This window comes from Macrobrachium rosenbergii, chromosome 15 (genome assembly GCF_040412425.1).
Source record: "Macrobrachium rosenbergii isolate ZJJX-2024 chromosome 15, ASM4041242v1, whole genome shotgun sequence".
Taxonomy (NCBI): domain Eukaryota; kingdom Metazoa; phylum Arthropoda; class Malacostraca; order Decapoda; family Palaemonidae; genus Macrobrachium; species Macrobrachium rosenbergii.
Window position 1 is genome coordinate 48,191,366 of NC_089755.1, and position 23,839 is coordinate 48,215,204.

The 23,839-nt window shown below is 36.9% G+C and overlaps 1 protein-coding gene across 9 annotated transcripts in view; it reads left to right on the forward strand.

The window, feature by feature from the left end:
• Positions 1-20,189, forward strand: part of LOC136846658 (DNA ligase 1-like) — a 29,518-nt gene extending 9,329 nt beyond the window's left edge. For all 9 annotated transcript variants that reach the window (XM_067117647.1, XM_067117643.1, XM_067117645.1 and 6 more), the window contains 8 exons: positions 3,131-3,313; positions 6,066-6,178; positions 9,680-9,767; positions 10,271-10,319; positions 12,291-12,370; positions 13,292-14,248; positions 16,663-16,985; positions 20,086-20,189. In XM_067117647.1, coding sequence (XP_066973748.1) covers positions 3,131-3,313; positions 6,066-6,178; positions 9,680-9,767; positions 10,271-10,319; positions 12,291-12,370; positions 13,292-14,248; positions 16,663-16,976 — 1,784 coding nt within the window. In that variant the 3' untranslated portion in view covers positions 16,977-16,985; positions 20,086-20,189. The remainder of the gene's footprint in view (positions 1-3,130; positions 3,314-6,065; positions 6,179-9,679; positions 9,768-10,270; positions 10,320-12,290; positions 12,371-13,291; positions 14,249-16,662; positions 16,986-20,085) is intronic.
• The last annotated feature ends 3,650 nt before the right edge of the window (positions 20,190-23,839 follow it).

The window sequence follows — 23,839 nt, forward strand, 5'->3', positions numbered from 1 at the left end:
CTTCAGATGACAATTCAGTCTCATGCATATTTGTGGTTTCTATATTCCATGTAGATTTTATTGTTTTTGTATTGTAGGGTTTTTATATACCTTTTTAACTACATGTATTTTAAACTGCATGGATAATGAATACAACCATACATTGCATATTGTAATTGCATTCCTCCATGGCAACAATTTTAAGTTGCATGTTGGGACAAAAGTCCACCAAGTAACATGTTGGTGATTATCCATACACTTCTAAAGTAAAAGTGCTAAGCTAAGCATGCTTTATGGTAAGGGGTTTATGAGCTGGTATATTCATTCTTGGTTTATAGTCCAAATGCCCTTTATTTTAAAATAACACTATCACTGTCAGCTGTGTGGATTTTTCCATCACTAAATTTTCTCTTGGTAGAAAAGAGTTGGTATAATATCTGAGGTTAATAGTGGGAGCTGCAGTGGGGCTCTGTCGATAAAAAATGTTTATCGTAGGAATGTTGTTCATAATGGTGTTTTAAGGAGGGAGGTAGCAAGGAGCAGTCATGAAAACATTTCCCTGGAGCTGTAAAAATGAATTGCCCTTTGAAATATAGCTTGTAGGTTAATCAGCTTATCCACTAACTTTATGAAAGGGAGTGATTGTATTTTAGTTATATCTTGGTTCCAACAAGTGGGATTAAATTATATTTGAGTCTCTTAACTTTATTAGAGCTGATCCTTTAAGGTTATGGTAAGGCTGAACATTAGGGAGTCACTTAGTGGACACCTCATTAGCAACAGAATTGGGGATTTTTCAAGCGTTATTAATTTTTTTTTACTTTCATGGATAGTCTTGTTAAAAAAAACCATGTAACCCTTGCTTCTCTGTGACCTTTGGCACAATGGCAAATAAAGCTGGTGTAGCCATTCCTACTTTTCTTTTCAGGCATTTTTGATGTTTGCTATCCTAAAACACTGAGTACAATTTTGCCATTATGTTTATTCCCTTAACTCAGTACTTTTGTTCAGTATTCATATGATAAGGAGAACCTTTGTAGCATTTAAAAAAGCTGTTGAGGACCATTAATTTGTATATTTAACTGAAGGAAATTATTTTAATTGTTGTGTAGTGAATATTCTAGAGGCAGAAATTCATAAATAAAAAAATAAACCCATCACAGTACATGTAATTATCCCATATCATGGTCTTTTGAATGCCCCAGAAACTTCGTCTTTTGAGTAACTTCATAATTCCAGAGGTCCCGAAACTTTTCTTAGGCGAAACGCACTGACTACTTTTGGTCCTGAAGTGCTCCTGAAGTGCTTTTTTTGTCTTTCAGATAGATTTATTGTTCATGTTATAATGTTTTCATTCAGATAGATTTATCATCTTACGATGTTTTCATTCAGATAGATTTCTTTTTCATGTTAAAGTGCTGGTTATGGTGTCATTTTAAAGATTGCTAATTTTTTTAGTGTATTAAAAATGGAAAACAATAAGAATAAAAAGTCAGAATATTGAGTTGAAGTTAGCCAAAGAATTTGTAATGGATGTTATCAAAACTTATAAGGGTTAACAGACAAAAGAGATTGGTGGTAGCCCTGGATGTGGATCCCTAGGTTCCCAGCAGCTGATTAGGCTACCTCACTCACTGTCTGCAGCACTGTGCACAATTTGGCAAATTTCCCCAAATTTTTTGGGTGTGTGCCTATAAGCATTTAAACTACTAAGGTAATTAAAAGTCACCTCACCCATTCATATCATGTTTGCCCTCATGTTTTGCAATTATGATAAGCGAATCAGTGATAATTATGCCAGTTAGGCATCTTCACTGCAGGCTACAGGGTTTTCAGGGCCTTTCTAGATGTTAGATACCAAGATGACTATTAAGCAAGGATTCAGAGGCTGAGGCTTTTTGCAAGACACTGCTGCAGGTATTTCCTTATCTTTCCAAACCTTGAACATCTACATTTATCAATCAAAGCTGAGTAAATTTTGTGTTTGGTACAGAGAGGGACTCTAATCATGGTGATTCAGTTTTCCCATGATTGTCAACTGCTTTTTCCTTTTGCTACTAGCTGCCAGTTTTGGTGATCAAGGTTTACACAGCAGACATATTTCAGGCTCTAGATCTGTTAGACATTGATGTTTTTATGAACTTTTAATCGGGACGTCTGGTTTGTAGAGATAGCAAGGTGCTATTGAGACTCAAGGAGTTTCTCATCTAGATCTTAATCAGGAAGACAGTGCTCCTTTTGACTTTTTTATCCTCAAGACATGTTAGTGAGCTGAATGATTGTTGGGTTGAGTAACGAACAATCAAGGTTTGACTACTTCTGGTTCGTCATTTTTTCCAGTCTTTGTAGGGAAGATGGACTGCTCATTTTCAAGACTTTACCACCATGTTTCCTGTTCCTTCTCAGTCATCCTCAATGCTTTATGCTGAGGATATTTTACTTTGTCATTATCTCCAGGGGAACAATGCAACTTAGAAATGAGGATTCCATACTTTTCATGTTCACCAGTCAACAAATGAAGAAAGTCAGCCTTCAAGCCAGCGTTGACGTATATTAGAAAATGTTGGTCTGGTAAGTGACTTCATGAAGTTAGAGTCCTCTCCACGTATTCTTTTTAGCTTTAACAATCAACATAGAAGTTAGGATTACTGTAATATGAATTTAATTATTTGGCAGTGTAATTCTACATTTGCAAATTTCTTTCTGGAGTTGTTATGCATGTTAGGGTGGGTTTGCACTCTTTTATGGCTATTAGTTGTACTGTATTGGGTAAAGTTTTAACAGCTGTAGTGGAGCTGCAGTACAGCCTGTTTTTCATCTTTTTTCTCTTAACGTATCCTCCATCCATTATCTTCAAGAGTTGTTTTCCCAGGTTGTGGTCACTTACGTCTTGCCCCCGTTTATTTCTGTTTTGCATCCATTCTGTGTTAAACTGAGGAGGGTAGTACATATGCATCTATTGATGGGGCCATAGGATACATTTGTGAACATCACTCTCTTTGTTTGTGAATTAAAAAAAAAAAAAACGGTGTTTCTGGGAACATTGAAGATCATGAATGTGGATACAATAGATTGAAAGATCTTCATGAGAAAATTTGTCCTTTAAGACTCATTACAGTATGTGGTTCACGTGAATGCATTGTGGTTACAGATTTTGGATTAAGCAAAGAGTCTCAGGCCCGTGCAGAAGCAAATTTGTCACGTATTTTAGAGTTAGCAAGTAATTCAAATGGTGACAATCCACCCAAACATGCATCATCGTCTTCACTTAAAGATGAATACGGGGATCGAGTAAATGAGAGGAGCCAGAATTTGAAGGAATCACCAATGAAAAGTAAGTCATATCATAGCTTTGTAAATGCAGTAAAAAATAAGCAATTTCCAAGGGGAATTACAAATTCTTTTGAGTTATTCATTACTGTACAGTATTATTTAAAGTTATATAATTATTTAAGTGTCTTGCTTAATGGTTCTTGGTGGCATTGGTGTATGTAAGAGCAAAACATGTACAGTAGCCATTGATGGCATATTGTTTATTTATGGGCAAAAATGTTTTTGTTGTTGCTCTTAGTACAGGCAGTCCCCGGTTAAGAGTGGGGATTCTGTTCCGACGGCATGACGACGAGCTAAAATCGCTGATAACCGAAAATTGGCAATTTTCAGCGCTTAGCGGGTCCGATAACTGGAGATTGGCACCTCTGTTAGGTATGTATCGGCACGAATACCTGATTATCGGCGCCAATGTGCGGAAATCGGCGCATATCGGTGCTGAAACTCGCCGATTTTCATTGTTAGACAAATGCCATAAAACCCAATCACTGATAACTGAGCCCGCCGATACCGGGGACTGCCTGTATGTGATTTAGTTTGATGATGTGAGTGTACATCTGGTTAAGTGCATAACCACTCTTGTAAGTGGAATCATTCACCGTAATTAAATTTAACCCAAAATCTGATTTGTTAATTTCGTAGTACAGGCAGTCCCTGGTTAACAAGGGGGGAGGTCGGGTCCATTCCCAGCCAAGCGCTGATAACTGAAAATCACTTATAACTGAAAATTGCTGATAATTGTGGTAATAAATGGCATTTTTGACATTGTAAGTGACAACAAACCGCTTTTTGGTGCTGTTAACCGTTTGTTGGCGCTGATAAATGACTTGCTGATGCTGATAAACCGCTTGCTGACACTGAAAATCACTTGCTGATGCTGATAAACCACTTGCTGATGCAAAAATTGCTTGCTTATGCTGATAAACTGCTTGCCGATGCCGAAAATCGCTTGCCAATACTGATGAACTGCTTGCCAACGCTGATAAACTGCTTACCGATGCCAAAAATCACTTACTGTTGCCGAAAATCTGGTTAATGACGTCATTAGCCAGATTTTCTGTACCGGTAAGTGATTTTTGGCGCCAGTAAATTTATCGCTCTTGGTAGGTGGTTTATCAGTGTTGGTAAGCGATTTTCGGCGCTTGTAAGTTCTTTATCAGTGTCGGTAAGCGGTTTATTGGTGCTTTCGGCTTTGTAAACGCCATTTGTTACCATAGTTACTGTGATGTTCCGCTTATTTATGATTTTCAGTTACTGGCACTTGGCCGGGAACAGAAGTCCCGCCGTTAACAGAGGACTGCCTGTATTACAGTATGTATTGGTTCACTCGGAGTCATGCATTTGTGTTTTTAAACTTTTTATTAGTATTCACAGTAACTTTTTCATTCTCTCCTTTGTGTTTTAGTTTGAATTTCATTTTGTTAGTAGGGAGTGTCAGTGATAGCCTTTGAAGCTAATCTGCCTCATTTTTGCTTGTGGTGGGGTACCTCCATGCCTGCATATTTTGTTTGGCTTTGTAGTTGATTTCCTCAACCAGAAACTTCAAGAACAGTCAGATACCTCTAGTTTTTGTGTAATGTCATTTTGTTAGCACAAATAACAAAAGCAGAAGTGACGTTGGGTACTGGACAGAAAACAGGTATGCAGTCTGTAAGAGCATGACAACTAGATTTATTTCATGTACCCTGTTTTTAGCAAGGATTAGGGATGAAAGCTCTTGTGGAAGGCATCTAAAACATCCTAGGCTAAGTATAGGCAAGTCCTGCATGCATCTTGTGATTTTTGGACAAAATTATGATTAGGAAATTTAACAGAATTCAAGAAGTTTTTACTTCAAGAATATAAGGTGGGAGTTGGCTGCTGAAGACTAAAATGGAAGCTTATGCAGAACATGGTAGAATAAAGAAAAAAAATTTTTCATAATAGACTGACTTGAAATACACGGCAATTGTTTTGCGTAAGTGAAAAAAGGATAGACTGCATATGATTTTCAAAAAGTGGATTTGCAATCATGAGTCACGAGTAGCATATAGTTATCAAAAAGTGGATTTGCAATCATGAGTCACGAGTAGCATATAGTTAAAGAAACTTTGTCATTTAAAAATTCTAGGTAGGGGATCCAGTGTACAATATTATTAGTCTTAATTATATTAGAGGTCAACATTACCCCTCCATAGCTTCCACCTTGCACTTATTTTAGCTTAATCTGTTAGGAGATTCAGCACCCATGGATCAGTGGCAAATGAAGTAGCATCATCTGAATAAGCAAGAAGTTCATTTTCTACATCAAACCATTTATGTGGCACACTGTTAAATATTATAATAATAGTAGGCCAAGAACACTACCCTAAGGAATACCAGAGATTATATTTTTGTCAACACTATGAATCCTATAACTGATCTGATTTTTTGGTTTAGTATTGTAGCCTAAAAGTTGAAAAGACTTTTATATCACAGTAGGGTTTTCTAAGATGTTAATTTATGAGAGCCCTGGTATTCAGTAATGTTTCCTGTGGAATGGTATGCTTACTATGATATACTGTATATATATTATAAATATATTAATATATGATAGAAGGGAAAAGTTATAAATTCTGATACTTTGTTTTAGGTTCAAAGTTATTTATTGTGTAACTCCTAAGATCACAAGTCTCATGTTCAGTAGATAGTTTGAAATATATTTAAAGGTTTGTTAGGGTTACTAGCATTATCTTTTCAACCTGTTGTTCATTTGACATGAAATTTACAAATTTCAGATAATGAAAAAAGCCTTGTGGAAGATAAATCTGGTTCACTTAAAAAAGAAACTATAGGATCAAAGGAATCAGAAAGTACCTCATCTGAAAAGAAAACGGAGGAAGATGAGCGGGTAAGTAATGCAGATGACTTTTGGGATTGTATATTTTACTTGTGCAGTATCTATCTTGTCACATCCAAAACCAGATTATCCCTAAAAACTATATCATAACTTGCAAAGTGGAAGCACATTTTTGTTATAAAGTTTGTATTTGTGTTGGTCTAACCAAAAGACCTTTAAGTTCTCTAGCTAGATACCTGAAAATAAATGTGTAGGGTTCATATTTGAAATCAGCAAAGAGATTATATGATTAAATGCATTATAAATAAAATTGATAATTATGGAATAAATGGAACTCTAGTTCTGCTTGTTGCACCTAGGCAGACATGCTAGGGTCCTCCATGTAGGTTCTGTCATATCTTTGTCCTTACTAGAGACATACCCTCACCTGCTGGGTAGTACCTGTTGAGGCTAGTGATACCCTCACCTGGTGTGTAGTACCTGTTGAGGATAGTGCTGCTCTTCAGTCTCACTTGACACTTGGCTGCAACTGGTTGGCCTGCTACCAAAGCTGCTGTTACTTATGCTTTGGTTGGCATAAATGACCTTTTACATGTTCTGTGTTTGGATCAGCTGGTCTTGTAGTACCCTGTGTGCCTGCTACGCTGATAGTAGCTTCTGCTGTGCCTGCTGTTTTACCTGGCTCCTCTGCTTATGCTATGTCTATTATTTCGATCATGGTAGCTACATCTGCAGTTTTAGCACTTCAAGTAGAGACTTCTGCACATGCCACTCGTATGTAAACCTTAAGTAAGATGCTTTTATGCCCATTGGGGCTTGGGTTGCCATGCAACTTTGTGAGCAGTAACCATAGATCCTAAGGAGAAGATTGTGGGTAACATCCTGGAGGTAGAAAGAGGCATATGTAGTCTGGCAGTATCAGACATCTGCTCTAAGTACCTGTACCACTGAATATTTCTCTTGAATACCAGGCATGGAGCAGTGCTTCTGACTTCTTGAGCCCTCACCTGGGTAAAGAGCTATCTCCCTTGTTTAACAATTTGTGTGCCCAAGTGATGGCCACTAAAGCAGGATGAAAGTGGTATTCATGAATACCACCTCCTTTTGCCAGCTTGTAATAATGAACAGGCTTTGACATGAGGGCACAAGATACAGAGTTCTGTGCAGACAGTACTGCAAAACTTTCACAGGGACAAATGCATCTCATCTTTGTTCTTATGTACAAAGTCTGAAAGGTAGGGGATCAAAAAGCTCTTGAATCTCTCATTGGTGACAGACAGATTTTGATTTTCTATCTCCGTATGCTGAGCTAGGTACAAGAGGTAATATAGCATGCTGCTCTCTCTAGGTTAGGAGTTAACTGGAAGATACCTGCAGTAGGACGCTCCTGTCTGAAGCCTTCCTCATGGGTTCTTGTGGAGCTATAGTGAGACTGTATAGCACAGGAGTCACAGTCCATTCCAGAGGGCTGAATTTGCAGGTGGGCGATGCTGCTCGAAGCTGCTCAAGAATGTGGAGACCCCAGCTGAGGCAGAGAAGTCCATACCCTTCAGCCAGGAGAATATTAAGTCGTCTCTAAAGTAGTGGATTTTTAGAGGAAGCAACTAAAAATGTTGACCTTGCAGAGCTACAGGTATCATCTCTAGTATCAATCTCTACCAGGCTAGCTGGAGCCAGTTCTGTAAATGTTGCAGTAAAAAAGCATTAATCAAGTCAGCTCCACTATTCTGTTAATTTTGGTCTTGTGTTCCTTTAGCCAAAAAAGTTGTCAGTCTTGGCTGCTAGGGACTGTGGAGCTACCCTTTTTGCAAATCTTTTGAGCTTTGTGGACTAGATATGGGTTCCAACGGGGAAATGGGTTCCAACGGGGAAATGAGAGTCTTATCCTTTTATTAGGAGGAGGATCCACGAAAAGTGTGCGAGATTCACACACACTTCGAGAGTGTCTTGTAGTCCAAGTACTGAATGTACACAGATTTTTTGTCTGCAGCTTGCTTCTCGGTAAAGATTCAAACTAGGAAGACAAGACCATTGAAGAGCTCACTTCACTATCCCTTTTCTAGTATCCTGTCAGTAGTACAGGCAGTCCTCGCTTATTGGCGGCATCGGTTAACAGTGTTTTGGTTTTATAGTGCTTGGCTAACAATGTCATTAACCAGATTTTCGGCATCAGTAAGCATTTTATCAGCATCAGCAAGTGGTTTATTGGCATTGGCGGGCTGTTTTTCGGCGTTGGTAGGCGGTTTATCAGTGACAGTAAGCAATTTTCAGCGCTGATAAGCTCTTTATCAGCATCAGTAAGCGGTTTATTGCTGCTTATGGCTTTGTAAATGCCATTTATTACCATAGTTACTGTGATGTTCCGGTTATTGATGATTTTCGGTTATCGGCGCTTGGCCGGGAACGGAGCCCCCACCGTTAACCGGGGACTGCCTGTAATGAAGAAGACTTTGTACCATATCCTGTGAGATAAATCTACTGTTACAGTAATAGAACCATAGATTCTAGAGGTGATACCTCCTGGTTGGTTATTTTCGTTAGTAAGTCTGATGGCAGTCAAGAGCAGTGAGAGTTGTAGTCTACAAAATAAAAGCCCTTTGTAATACATGAGTTTTTAAATGGATGTTATGAAATTTAGACGAAAATATTTTATATGCAGTTAGCTGGTGGTGCTGGGTTACCTTTGCAAAATTCTATGTAAAGGAAGTAACATGAGTGAATAGATATTTTTTCATTGGGACTAGTAGTAGCAACTTGCCAGTTTTTACCTTTTGGGAGAGACCCATGGAAATCATCATGGTTTTGGTTCTCTCATTTCTTATTAACTTGTGCATGGCATCTTACATACACAGACTTCTATGGTTGCCGGCTTCTGCGTCTTGTATATTTTCCTGAGTTCTGACAGGTGCAAATACGAGCACATTATTTTACACTGACGGGGCTCATTTTTACTTGCAGTGACCACTTGAGTTACAAAAATCTTTGTTCCTTACCTCTCATTGTTCCTGACCTCTCATAGTCTTAAATTGCACTACTGAATCTTTGTTCCTGGTCTTTCTTAGTCTTAAATTGCGCTACTGAATATTTCATGTTTCCATCATCAGTCTTGGGGATAATGCAGCTCAGTTCCCCGACCTGAGTTGTGATTTGTGGGTATGAGTGATGAGATTGTAATGAAACATTTATTTTAATACCAGGAGGGTCCTCCTCCTCCCAGCCCCCTCTGATCTTTTTACTTCATATCCAGACTGCATGGTAGGTAAGGCTGGTGATTGATGGGTACATGAAGCCCCAAGTGCACATTCACCATATTGCTGTACTACTGACCTCTTGTTTTAGTAAAAAAAAAAAAAAAAGAGCATGCTGGTTTACAATTGATTATCATGTGCTTGCATAAGAGTGGTGAGGTTGAATGAGAGGTGTTAATTTTTTCAAGTTTTCTGCTTGATGCAGTAATGAAACATCAGTAAAAACTTAACTTTTATTTATAAAATGCACCTTAATAATATGTAATGAAAATTTTTGTGTATGACTTTTTCTGTTTGTTTTCAGGAAGAAATACTTAAACAGTTAGCCGATGCTGTAGCTAGTGGGATTGATAGTAAAACCAGGTTGATTGGTAGTTCATCAAGTAAAAGAGGTACTGTGCCTGTTTATTGAAAATAATGTTTTTATATACTAATAGATTTTAGGATAAAGTTGTTCATTTGATTTACTACCAAATTTTGTGCAATATAATTTGAATTTCTATTAGAATTATTTTAGGTCAAGTGGCATTGAACTTCTAATAGTTTATTACTTATGTTATTGTAGAAGAATAGTATTTATTGTAAAACTGCTCTTACTCTAAATTATCATGTATTGTTATAGAATGCATGGAAAAGATAACACAATTGATATTTGTCTTGGAAAATATTTATTTTGGAGTGAATAGTGTGTATTTGTCTCAGAAAATATTTTTGGAGTGAATAGAAGTACCTGAAGAATAATATCTGGTATACATTACCAATACATTACCAATAAAGCATTTCTCTTTACAATCATAACTTTTCTGTGATATGCTTATTTTTATACTTAAGTTTCCAAAGTGTCTGTATTTTTTGGAAGTTTAGTTTCATAAACAAATTTATAAATTTTTTATAGGACGCTTGAAGGAAACATTTGCAGCGTTAATGTCACTACCCAATGAGAGGTACGTAAAATGTTACTAATGTTAGTTAATTCAATAGTCTGTTGTATTTTTTCACATGTAACTTATTTAGGGAAATGTAGAACCTCTTCCATGTGCTTTTTAGTGCATATTAGCCTTTTAAGAAGACAGCACACAAGGTCACGATAGTATCCAAATACATGTTAGAGTGGCAAACTGGAGTGGGTGGATATATTCCATTACCATGTGGATAATACATACAGCTCACGGTATGAGGTCACTTATTGAATGTATAAATGTAAAAGAAATGCATTACTTGGTCTAAGTGGATGATATTGAAGGCAAACAAGGAGGGCACTTACAAAATTGCTGAAACACTAATGTTATGCCCTGACTGCATAGTAATTTGAGTGCAGTATAGTACAAGGGCTTCAGGCTGATGCAAAGCCTAATGAGTGGTGCTGACCAAAACTAGCCACAGTAGCATGTAGTCATAGATTTAGAAGTCTGTCTATAACCTGTCTGGAGTGTGGAAGGAAGCTGAAAAGTATAGGACATCATTAATTTCTTAACATATCACCAGAAAATGCATTTCTATCTATGAATTTCAGGAAACCACAGGTAGACTTTTTTGTAACTTGAACTGAACTGAGACTGTTTGGGCAGTCTTATATCATCTCAGAGGAAGAATTGAGTGTAACTACAACTCAAAACAGGCAGCTCTAATTTTACTGAGTACCTTGTAGCAGTAGCCAGTGTTACCATCATTTTTGCAATTTTACAAGTGTCGTTTTTCGTGACCATTGTGCAAAATAACTGTTTTTATCTGGTTATAAAACTTCTGTATAGTGGCAGTTCTAGGTATATAGTTATATATACTGTTTATTTGTGTTTATATGCAAAGCAGTCTTCCCCTATGGATGGAACCTTGCCAGTTGTGTAGAAATAATAATGTGTATTTGTGTATGTGCAAGCTCACTTTTTATAGGGCTGTTATAGGGCAATGCATCAGGCACATAATATCCCAAGTAACATCCCCAACTTACAGGATGGCTAAGGTCCTAAACAAAGTCCTAATTAATCCCCTACACCCCCACAGGCTACACTTTGAGGAAGTCCTCCATTGAATTCATTAACACCATTTTAACCACAGGTTCTGATGAAGACATCATCATTGGAAGTGAACAACCTTTGGCCTCCTTAACTGGATCATTCAGGAGATTATAGAGACTGTCCTAAATAGTCCCCATACATGACAGGGTCTCCCTCCCATTGTGTGAAAAACTACAAAAGGGATGAAGATGATTAGCAAATTGGAGGCTTTTTTTTGTCATGCAGAGGAGAACTTTTTCAATATGTGGAAGGCATAGCAGTGGGAACTCTCCTTTGGAGTTCTCTTTGCCATAATGATATGGTCCCTTTGGAAGACATAGGCTTCAGCAACCACCGGAAATTTAAGATATTATGCATGATACGTGGGTGACGTTCTCTCTCTCTCTCTCTCTCTCTCTCTCTCTCTCTCTCTCTCTCTCTCTCTCTCTCTCTCTCTCTCTCTCTCTCTCTCTCTCTCTCTCTCTCTCTCTCTCTCTCTCTCTGTATGTACCTGAAGCAAATTATTATGTTTCATGTATATTAGAGTAAATGGAAGTGCTTTTAAGAGGGTTTTATGTGAACAGAAAGGTGAAATGTGCATTAGACAGTCAACTGACAGACACACTGTGTGAACCATTACTTGTTCTAAAATGCATACAAATTTGACTTGAAAACAGGTTTAGGAATTGATGTTGTTGGTAACCTGGATACTGCCTTTAGTTGCTGTCTTATTACTGCATAGCTCAGCACCAGTGGGCATTTGTTATTGTGATGCCAGTTAACATAAAGAATCATGTAATATTAAAAACTTCACAGATTATATACATTAACAAGGGAGAAGTGGTGATATCCCACACACCTTAATACATTCTTTACGTTCATGATTTTCAAAGTCCTGCTTTTGTTTATTTTTCTTTTCAGTACAAAAACTGGAAATTACGGTGTCAGTACAAAACTGCAGAAAATAAAACAGTTGAGAGCGTCAGAGCAGAAAGTGAAGCGTAAGTATTCCTAAGTATAATTAAAAGTGTTTTCAGAAGGGGCTTCCAGTGCAAGACTTGTAATGACCACATTAACAAAAATAGCATCTGTCCCTATATAGTCCTATGTTCCAAAGTAACGAAAGGGAGCTAGCAATATTTTTTGCAGATGGCTGATAATTTTCCAATTGTCTTTTTGATATTTTCTTACGAGTGCCCCAGGTTTCCCACAGATTTGGCCAGTTATTATTTTCTAAGAAATTTTTATTGACCTTTTACAGACATGCATGTTACATGTTAATGAGCATACCTTTTTGCTGTATGAAGTATTTGTTTTATTTGCAAACCATCTTTCACATTAACCCCTATTTGGTGGGACTCCCATAGGGTGTAATGACTCGAATGCATTTCATGGTACACAATGTAGGCTTTCCCAAAGTTCTTTGCATTGTCCCTTCACCTACTAGCTGTACCTTCTTGTGAGCCTTTTACTTGTCTGTTCCAGTTTCCTTTCTACCACTTACCCGTCTGATGTCTTTTACTATAGATTTTCTTTCCTCCCTGTGCTTTTGATTAATACCTTGATGAATTTGGGATGACTTTGATTTTGAACCCAACCACACCTTGGACTTGATGCCCTCACCCCCTCGCAGACCTGCTTTGGTGCCTGAATATTGAATGTTCCAAATTTCTGGCAATCATTATACCATAAGCAAAATATATATTTCATTTATTTAATTTTTTCCATCTTCTACTGGCAGATTGCACTGTTGCCACCAGTTTGGACCACTGATGTGCTCTGTTTACTTAAAATTACTGTCAAGGCCTGGTTTTAACTAAGCATGTTTTAGATAACCATTAGATTTAATAATTTGTAATGACAGCGTATTATATCATTTTAATTGAATGTTTCAGTATATTTTAAAAGTTTTTGATTTACAGAATGGTCTGAGAAGCACTTCAGTAGTAGTCAACCCAATGAGGCTCTGAGAACACCTGTGTTACAAGAAGTTCTCCAAATTCCTGTAGAGAATAGTTCCGGTGTTCAAGGAAAAAAAGGTGTTGGAATTTCTCAGTCACTTGATAGTACAAAATGTAATTTAGCCACTAAAAGAAAAAGGAAAAGTGCTTGTGTCTTGGCTACTAGTCCAACAGTTTCATCTGTCCCATGTCCTGGTACCACTATAATTAATCCAAGGGCTCTTTTACTTCGATATGAAGAGAAGCTTGAGAGAAGCAGAACTTCAGCTTCTGTGAGTTCATCTACAACTCATGGTTTTAACAGAGAAAAAGTCTGTGGAAGTGATGTTAGAGACCTACCCTGTAAAATTTCTGAAAATAAAAAACTAAATTGTGGAAATAAAAATAGAAAATCCAAAAGCAGTGAAAAGGGAGATTTTAAAGTAGATAAAACCAGTGATAGCAAAGTGCATAACATTGGTAGAAGTCAACAAGAACTTGACACAGCCGCATGTTCATCAAAGTGTATTAAAAGTGTTATAGTTAACCCATTAGATTATTTGAAAATATATGAAAAACAGGCTGGGAATGATTATAGGCAACTCCATGAATCAAATATGAATACTAAGTTTGGAACAAGTACTCTTGAATTAGGTAGAACATACAAGAATATTAACAGGCATATGCAAATTGTCCCAGTGCCATTTAGATCTGTAAATGGATTAGAAGTAGGAAGTGTTGATGTCACATCAGGTACAAGAGGACTATTTAATTCTGATAATGTAAGTCATGAGAAAAAAGTGAGAAGTGAAGTAAGAGCCAGTGACAATCAGATAATAGGATCCTGTCACAAAGCACCAAGGTATGGAGAAGAACTATTGAAGAGAATAGACTCGGATAGCTTAACTGTACCTTATGAAACAGGCCATCAGATTTCAGGTAGAGTAGAAGTGTTGTTTTAATTGAAATTTAAAAATTTGGTACGATTGTGAAATCTGCGCTATTATTATTTTTTGAAGCAGAATAAATGATAGACATTATTTGATTTAATTGGTTTAGCTTGTATAGCACAAGAATTTATTTTATGGAGAAAAAAAGGTCAGATTCTTTGTTTTTTGTGGAAGTAGACATTAGTATATTTCAGAGCCTGTATGTATTTATTTCTTTGTTGATTTTATCTTTAAATTTAATAATATTTTCTAAGCTTGGTTTTATGTCCTCTGGATATTCTAGGTTTTATGTCCTCTGGATATTCTATTCTGTGAGAGGTTAGTTAAATCAGGGACCTTTTTACTGGTCTTGTAAATGCAGTGGAGTCTATTGAAGTTTTTCTTTCAGAATTATTATAGGGTCTGCTCTGTATCATGGGTCATTTTAAAACACCTCCAGAATAGTGAACAGTTTCTTGATGGGCTGGATGAGAGGGGTCGTGTAAAGGGGGGCAAGAACTTTGCTATTATTCTTGTAAATGACTGCACCATGCTTATTTTATTTCATTGTGCAAGCATGTGTTCTGAAATTATAAAAGAAATGCATTTGTCTCAGCCTACCACTTCCACACCACATGAGTTTGAATAATCGCCATTTACTCCGCTACAGACCAATGGAATTTGGTGATGGTGACTCAAACTAAAATGTTGAGGTACCACAACCTTGTTGGGTCTCATTACAGTGTAGTAGTCGTCTTCAAGGTAACATTACAGAAAATTTACATTACACATTATCTTTAATATGGTTTGGTATTTTGGTTGACAGACTCTGTATTCTGTATTTAATGAATTGTAGTTTATTTTTTTCCATCATCAATAGGATTTTGTGCTGTATATAATTATTGTTTTTAGTTTGTGTATGTATGTCTGTATGTGCAGGTGCACAGTACACATTACAAAGCACTACACATATATTGTGCTGGTACTCTCTCTCTCTCTCTCTCTCTCTCTCTCTCTGGTACAGTATTTTTTACTTACATTAATGCATTTCAGTACAGTCTGTATATGAGTGCATGTGTATACTTTCCTGTGGATGTTGCATTAAGGTAGAAAATGGACTGGCTGCATTTGATTATTCTCTCTCTCTCTCTCTCTCTCTCTCTCTCTCTCTCTCTCTCTCTCTCTCTCTCTCTCTCTCTCTCTCTCTCTCTCTCTGGTTATTCTATATTTTAAAAAAATCAACAGAAATGTGAGCACACTATTTATAAAAAAATCAGCAGAAATGTGAGCACACTTAATGTAAGTGCATACTTTATTTTAATGCAGTCCAGCTTATATTTTGGATACTGATATAGTAAAACTGTAAAGTCACTTTGTAATAAACAACTTTATTAAACTTTTTAAAAAACTACCTAGACACCCTATAAACCCCTCTGTGCAAACCCATAAAGTTGCTGATACAGTAAGTCGTTTAATATTCAACATTTTTTTTTTTTTTTTTTTTTGTAAAGTTATACATTTTAATTAATGCCAATGTAAAGAAAAACTACACAACAAAATTTTAAAAGTATTTGATGGTTGACATGGATTTGCCTTATCATAGAAGACCCAAGACCTGGCGAGACAGGCTTAAACAGACTCCTAAGCAGGATTGTGTTAAAATCTATCTCATTCTTTCTTCTTCTCTTTTTATGTAGCATTTTATTTTAAGTTTTTAGGTAGGGACACTAAAATATGAAAAAATTGACGTGTTATATTTAAGTTGTAGCTTCAGTTTTTTACTGCATTTTGGTACCTCCACATTAAAAATATTTTAAAATTTTCTTCCAAACCTTCATGTACTCAAGTAGCAATGGGTACAGCTTGGACAGTGTTAGGATTTCATAACCTATTGTATGCCATGCCAAATAAATGATAGTATTGCTGTAGTTTATCTTTAATAAGCCTTATGAAGGCACAAACAGACACACACACACACAAATTGGATAACGTATTTATTAGACGCTTTTAGCGTGGCGATAAACCAAAAGGTATGTACAAAATGGTAGCTCATGACTTTAAAATGATCAGACAAATACAAATACACCCATACAATGCATCCGGTATTTTTTTCATCATTATTTATTATGCTTGCATGTATTTTTTAATTCATTACTGCATTCAGTGGATTGCAACACCATCATAAGAAATTGTGATTAGATATAAACCTAAAGAAATTAAGAACAAATCTTTATACGTTGGGATGCAATGAAGAACATTGAGGTGGTTATCTTGTTAAGATATTCAGTAGTGTTAAGTTTTTTTGTGAGTCCATCATTTTTCTCTGAAATGAGTCCTAGCTAGTTGAAAGGTGAGGTTTTGTATTTATTTTTTGAGTTGATGCTGTTTACATGCAAGATGTCTCATTGCGTTTTATATTTTCAGGAAATGTTTATGGAGCCCCTTTATCAGAACACTTAGAAGAGCCAGGGAGTACTTTGTTGCCTGCTGTGAAGTGTTGTGTAGATAAAGTTGACATGAGCACAGGAAAATGTTTTCTATCATGTAAAAATATTATGCCATTAGAAAAGAAAAATAAGTCTTGCTCGCCAGTATTAGATGTAATTGAGGAAGCAGTATTGAATGATTTTGTATTTCCAAAGTATGTTGAGAAAGATCCAGATAGTTTGAGGATTACCAGTAATTTGAAGAGTATGAAGGAATTTGGAGAGCATAATTATATAACCACAAGGAAATAAAATCTGGAGGTAAGTTTAATATTTAAAGCACACTTACTTCACTGTACAGACAGTCCCAGCTTACCTGTGGCATCGGTTAATGGCGTTACAATTTTACGACACTTGGCTAGTGATGTGGTTAACTAGTTTTTCAGCACTGGTAAGCAGTATATTGACTGGTTGGTGCTAATCGGCGCTTACAGTGTCATAAATGCCATTTATTACCATAATTATTGTGATGTTCCGATTAATGACAATTTTTGGTTATTGGTGCTTGACCGGGAACGGAACCCCCGCCATTAACCGGGGACTGCCTACAGTATTTGATTGTTGTTTTGACTTAAAACATTTTTTATGTGATGTATTTTTTTCATGAATGTAGATAATGGTTCAGGCTGTTGTCATACAGTTTGCAGTAGGCTAAGGATCTATTATTATTATCTTGATATGCTGATTGGATGCTTGTTATAGAACAAAGGTTTGTTAATATTTCTGTGGATGCACTGCTCTGTTATTGCCTGCTTTAGGTTATGTAGATATACTAATGCTCCTAGTGCCTTAAGGATTGCCATTCTGTAAAGATTATTTCTAGCACTAGGAGTAGAGCTTGAACTTGTACAGTACATTCACCTGACATGACATCATCAGCTTCTTCGATTCTGTGATTGAGAGGATGTACTGTCTAACCTCACCTTGCTTCACATAATAGGGTAAATTGGAAATATGACAGTCAGTCCTGACTGTATCATCTGACAGGGTGAGCTGCCTGCAAAGAAGGAACTTGCATGACAAGAATCCACCCCTGCTAGTTCAGCATGTCAAACTCTCCCAGCAGAAGTGCTCAAGTGTATCCATCTATGGCTGCAAACAGGTTCAACAAAGCATAAAGGAGGCAGGGGCATCCTTAACAGTAGCCTTCATGGTGAGAGAAAGTAGCCTTGGATCTTACAAAAGTTAAAAATGTACTGGTTTGATGGAGGAAGATATTTAGGGGTGTTTATTGGGCAGTCATAACCCCTGCTAGAATCATGACCCTTTATATGTAGCAGAATACAGGCAGTCCCTGGTTTACGACGGGGGTTCCGTTCCTACGCCGCGTCATAAACCAAAACATCGTTGAAAATTGTCAAAAATCCAAAGGGAACCTTACTTTTAATGCTTTTGGTGCATTGAAAACGATGTAAACTGCATTGTTATTGAGTTTTCATAAAAAAAACCTCCAAATTTTTATTATTCTGCCATTTTGGAGCCATATTTCTTCCGTCGGATTGGCGTTGCAAGCGTTGTAACCTTAGAATGTCGTAAGGCAGGGACTGCCTGTATCCTGATGGATAGAATCAAAAGACTTAGCCATGGAAGTTCAGATGTCTCTGAACTCGACACCTTGTTGATGACCCAAAGAACAGCCAATGAAGTATAACCATGGAGGTTGGGAGCAACAGCTAATACAGTTCGTGATCTCCACGGAGGAGTTGTTGTCCTGGAATGTGCTCACATCCTGCGCAGTTTCTTCACCAGAGGTTGATGGGTTTCAAGTGGAGGAGAACTGATACCAGTTAAGAAGGCCCAGAAGTTGAAATGGCAGTGCTGCTCGTGTAGAAGGCCAAGCCAGCAACTGAGGTTGAGATGCCAGGGAGTCACAGTAAGGTGAAGTATCTCTAAGAAACACTTGAAGAGGAAATGAGGCTGTCAGTGCCGCTCATGTGTACAAGCACCACAGGGGTCAGGTATGGCAGGTACCCAAGCTGTCAAAGGAGCAGTAGTAGTCACAGACAGCCAGCAAGACAGTGGGAGTGTTGTCGAAGTAAATCACAAGGACTTGATCAACTCGTCTGCTAAAACCTACTGGGTTTTCTGGTTCTTCAACATAAAGGCATCATTTTTCTTGAGCTGGGCTAGGAAAGATGCACTTGGTCCAAGTGAATGATTGTTAACAAATAGATGGTTGGAATGGCAGATGTGTCAGGAGAAGAGTGGAGATGAAAAGAGCTGGTGATGAGGAGACTTGGAGGTCCTTTCTGAGGGTGAGGAGAATTCTGTTTGGAGGGCCGGGGGTGGGGGACATTTGTAGAGACGAAGTATCATCAGGTGAGATTCAAGATAGTGTTTGTTGAACTGAGTGCTCTTAACGGGAGGTAGTAGAATCACAGATAATGAAGCATAATTGGATGAGATGTGAGATCTGAAAGTTGCTGTGTGACGAGATGAAGAAAAAGGAAAAAACTTTCTGGCTGCGGCACCAGGAGGTATTGTATATTAATATTAAACGACTTTTGTAGCACAATGTTTGTGAACATAAAGTTACGCGATGAAAATTCATAAATAGCTACGTGTTTCAATTGTACCAGTTGGGTATCATGATGGAGGGTTGTTATCATTACAGCCAAATGACTTTCATGGTAGGGGTGGGTTAATATCATGACAGCTGAATGGCTACTGTCCCTGAAGTTGTCTGAACACACTGCTGGGTGTTCAGATCTCGCAGTTATATTTCCCCTTCAGTGATATTCCTAAGGTGGAGTGAATTGGATAGTAAATGACATTTTCCATTTACAGTAATGTTTGTGAATATTAAAGAGTCATGGTATCTGTGATAAAAATTCTTGATTAATGTTGATGCTGGTGGAGTTTGGTTGATATTGATTTTCAGTACAAAACCTGCATTCAACATGCATATGTACAGCAGAGTTGGTATCAACTTTTAGTACCTGTCTTGGCAGCTGAATGATTATATCCTTGAAGGCATTGGTACACATTTTTGGACATGTAAATCTCCCAGGTGTCAAATAATTTATTAGTTATACTGTACTGTATTTTCCCTTTGGTAACATTTCCAAGGTAGAGGGAATTGAATATTAAACGATATTTGTAGTTAGATGTTTGTGAGTATTGCTAAGTCAGTTAAACTTAACACTTGTACTGTAATCCAGGTTAGACTTCACTTTGCCGTTAAAGTGGTTAAAATGAAAAATATCTCAAACTTTAAAAAATACATCATGGACTGAGTTGGATGAGGGTGGTGAGGGATTATAATTTGGGCAGTAAAATGTTTGACATCCAAATACTTACTGCACAGCATGAAAAGGTATAGTTTCAAAAACCCATTTAACATCATTCCTTATATTTTCAGGTAATGTGCAGCTCTCCAAATACCAGCACAGTTTAGATGAAGGTGTCATTAAGAATTGTTCTAAATTAGAATGTTGATACTATCAATAAATTTTTTTTTTGAAATATTGTTCTTTCCTCTATAAAATTTATTTATTTTGTGTTTCACCACCACCCCATCAATTATATAATGCCTGCATTTCTGGTGGTCAATGTTCTTAAGCACAGAGGTTTTTATTCATTCAAATACAAGTGGAGTGGCGGTTAAGAAATGTGCCGTGTTGATCCACTTATAGGAGCCAGTCATCCTTTTGCATTGTTCATAAGTTTTTAGTGTTGTCAACAGTTCTACCAGAAATTCCCTGGTTTATGGTTGACAATTTCAAGTTCCTGTGATTAATAGCAGTAATAATCAAATGCTATTCCTTTTTCTCCCATTTTTATTGCTAAAACCATTTGAGTATCCAAAACCAATCAGTGTGTCTTTGCCGCTTCCAGGTATAGTCAGTACTATTGCCACCTGTAAGTAGCATCTGTCTTATACGTGGTGGGGGATATCAAAGAACAACTGTTCAAGTCTAAATATCACTACTCAGGTTTAGATAGCTGCTGTAGCTCAAGTTAGCTAGACTTTATTTTACCTGCTTGTTTCTTCCCTTCTTGCTCTTAAGGGCAGGATCCACAAATGACAAACTCTTTGCAGCCTTGAATACAATTTTGGTTGCTTGTAGAATATGGAGGAGGGCGAGGTTGGATGGCTTGTCACCTCACCCCTAGAATTCGATTATCTATGGGGGAAAGTCCAATACCAGGCTCTGCTATTATTGCTTAGTATGATCTTGTGGTAGGCATGGAAAAATACCATTCAGAGTTTCATATAGAGGGTTCCCTTGAAATTTACAAGGGTTATGGGCATCACCCCCTTGTGAAAGTTGAAAATCTGCAAATAACTCTACCTTCCAAACCTTATTCTGATACTGTACTGTGCAATGTTCAATATAAACGTCACCTATTTAAAATAAACAGTTAATTATTTAATAAATCATATACAATAGTACAGTGACATACAGTACAATAAACCTCAGTACTCGGCGTCAGAACTTTTGAATTTGCTACTTGATGCAATTTGACAAGAAAAAATTGTCTTGGTACTCAATGCTCAAGCTAAAATGTTTGCGTCGAGGCACATGACTCACTACCCCTTTCCTACCAAACAAAGGGTTCATGCTTCAGTCGCTGTCAGTCAGTGCACAACCTGTTTTGGTCAGCTCTAACCATTTTTGGCATTCATTTTTATTTTTTTTCTGTATTCTTATGCATACAGTTATCATGGGTCTTTAGAGAAATGGTGATAGTAGCAAGAATAAAATAAAATTAGTCAGAAGCATGATATAGCAAAAAATAAGTGATGCTAGCTAAATATGAGTGGTATTTGCTTGTCTCATCTTGCTGTTAAGCACCATATGCTCAGAGCTATGGTCTCCATTGTCATTAAAAATAAAGAAGCAGTCAGAGCAGTGGATGTAACAAAGAAGTTGAAGCTGTGACAAAGCTGAGATTTCAAACACTTATGAGGAAAAATTGCTTTTAATTTGGATAAATGAAAAATAGTTAGTAGGTATATAGTGTTTCTGTGGCCATGATTTGCAAAAAAGCAAGTGTTACATGCCAATATTTTACAAACAAAGCCTGGAATGAGTGCTGAAATTAGCAAAGTGTATAAAGCCAGCCATGGCTGGTTTTTGATAACTAAATACTGTAGAGAAATGGCATACATAGTGTGGTGAAGCATGGGCAGGCAGCCAGTGCCAACAAAAATGCTACCAATGAATTTGTTTGTGAAATTAGGAACTGTGTGAAGGCTGAGGGTTTCATTCCCCGGCAAGTATTTAACTCTGATGAGACAGGGTTAAAAAAAAAAAAAATGCTCGGCAGGACCTACATAACTCATGAGGGAAAGGCATTGCCAGGACTAATCAATGATAACTTTGTTGTTGTGTGCGAATGCAAGTGAGGACTTGAAATTCAAACCTGTAGTAGTTAATCATAGTGAAGAACTGTGAGTTTTCAAAAAGAACAATGTTCTAAAAAAAAGGCAAACCTTGGGTCAACGGGCAGTTTTTCACGGAATGGTTAAACGAGGTTGGTCAACTGTGCAAAAAATATTTACTGGAGAGAAATTTGCTTCCGAAGGCAATACGGTTTTCAGACTACTGCTGCTAACCCTCCAGATTTGCAGGATGACTTGTTAGAGGACTGTATTTTTATAATCATTAATTCATGCCCATGGCATACATCCTCAAGGAAGTCGACAATAGGATTGACTTTACTACAGCACCTTTGCTCAAATAAGGCAATAGTTTGTACTTTACAAACACAGTTGCTTTACTCTGAAATTCCTCTGCACTCACCTTGGAGAGTTTGAGAGCTTAGCCTCAGACTGTTGAAGGTGGGTAAGGTTTAGGTTTATATGCCTATTGAAGAGGCCTTCCTACACGTAGGTGGTTGTCTTTGAGTAATTGGGTTACAGGTTCATGTAAGGCAATGGTTTATATCCAGATGTGAATTTTATGTATAAAATTACTTTTGAAATTTTCTAGTACCTGAATTATTACATTAAAATGACTGGAATTTGAATGGGGTGGCAGTAGATTTGAAAATACATATGTAAAAAATCTTACAAGTCATAATTACTGTACTTGTCTTCCTAAATGATAGTAGATTCATTTGGTGAAACGTTCCTTAGTTTAGGTCTCTGTGACAAAATACTTAGGAGGGAAAAAAATCACTTTTACTAACAGCCATTTATTATATTCTCAACATTGAAACGTAGAGCTCTTTACATCTAAAAAGCCAGTGAAAGGACATTACAGAAAAGAGAACATACATGGATCAGACAAAACTAAGGTACTGTAGGATATTTCTATTGTTTTTCTGGATTCTTAGGAATTTTTTCCAATGAAGATATATGTAGAATAACAATGTAAAAACCAGAACATTATTTTCAATGTAATTGGTGTAATTTCTTTCACTGTGAAGGCTACTGGCACATAAATATCTTTGAACAATCAAAATTACTTATCACTGAAAAAAATATTTTCTACAGGAAATATATTCAACAATAGTGGTTAAATTTATTGGTACAAATATGTGGAGGTGACATAGTTAATTTTGAGAATTAGATGTTTCTTAGTAAATATGATCTTTTGAAAATTATCTTTGTTTAATTTTTTAGATATATCCGAGAGATTTCCAGATGATTTCTTAATATGTGAGAATTAGGACTAAGATAGTTTTAAAAGCGTAAAGTAGAACTTTTATCCAATGGAAATCTTTCTTAGTTCATGCTAGTTCATGCAAGACTCAATTTGGAACTTTAAACCCGGAAAGGTTTTGTTTAAGCTGAAACACCTTTTCTGTTGTACCAACAAATTCTATCTGTTTTAACTCTCAGTTTTTGTGCTTTTACTAGACCTTCTTGAGACAACACCAGTACTTTAGAAAGGTTTTGAGCAAGATGTAGGCAATCCTCAAAGGTCTGTACCAGTGGTCTGAGTATACATCTGAGGTGCCCATCTCGATTCATTACCTATATTTGTGACTGAAAGTTTCCTAGTCTAACAATTTTAGATTAGGGGATTGGCTCAACAATTTAATGTTTGCTAAAGGAACTGTATTAATCCTAGTGTTGAAGGTTGGCCTGAAGACTTTTGAACATTATTTACACGAGCATTCTATGTACAGTACAAACAATTTACATTTAATATAGTATAATA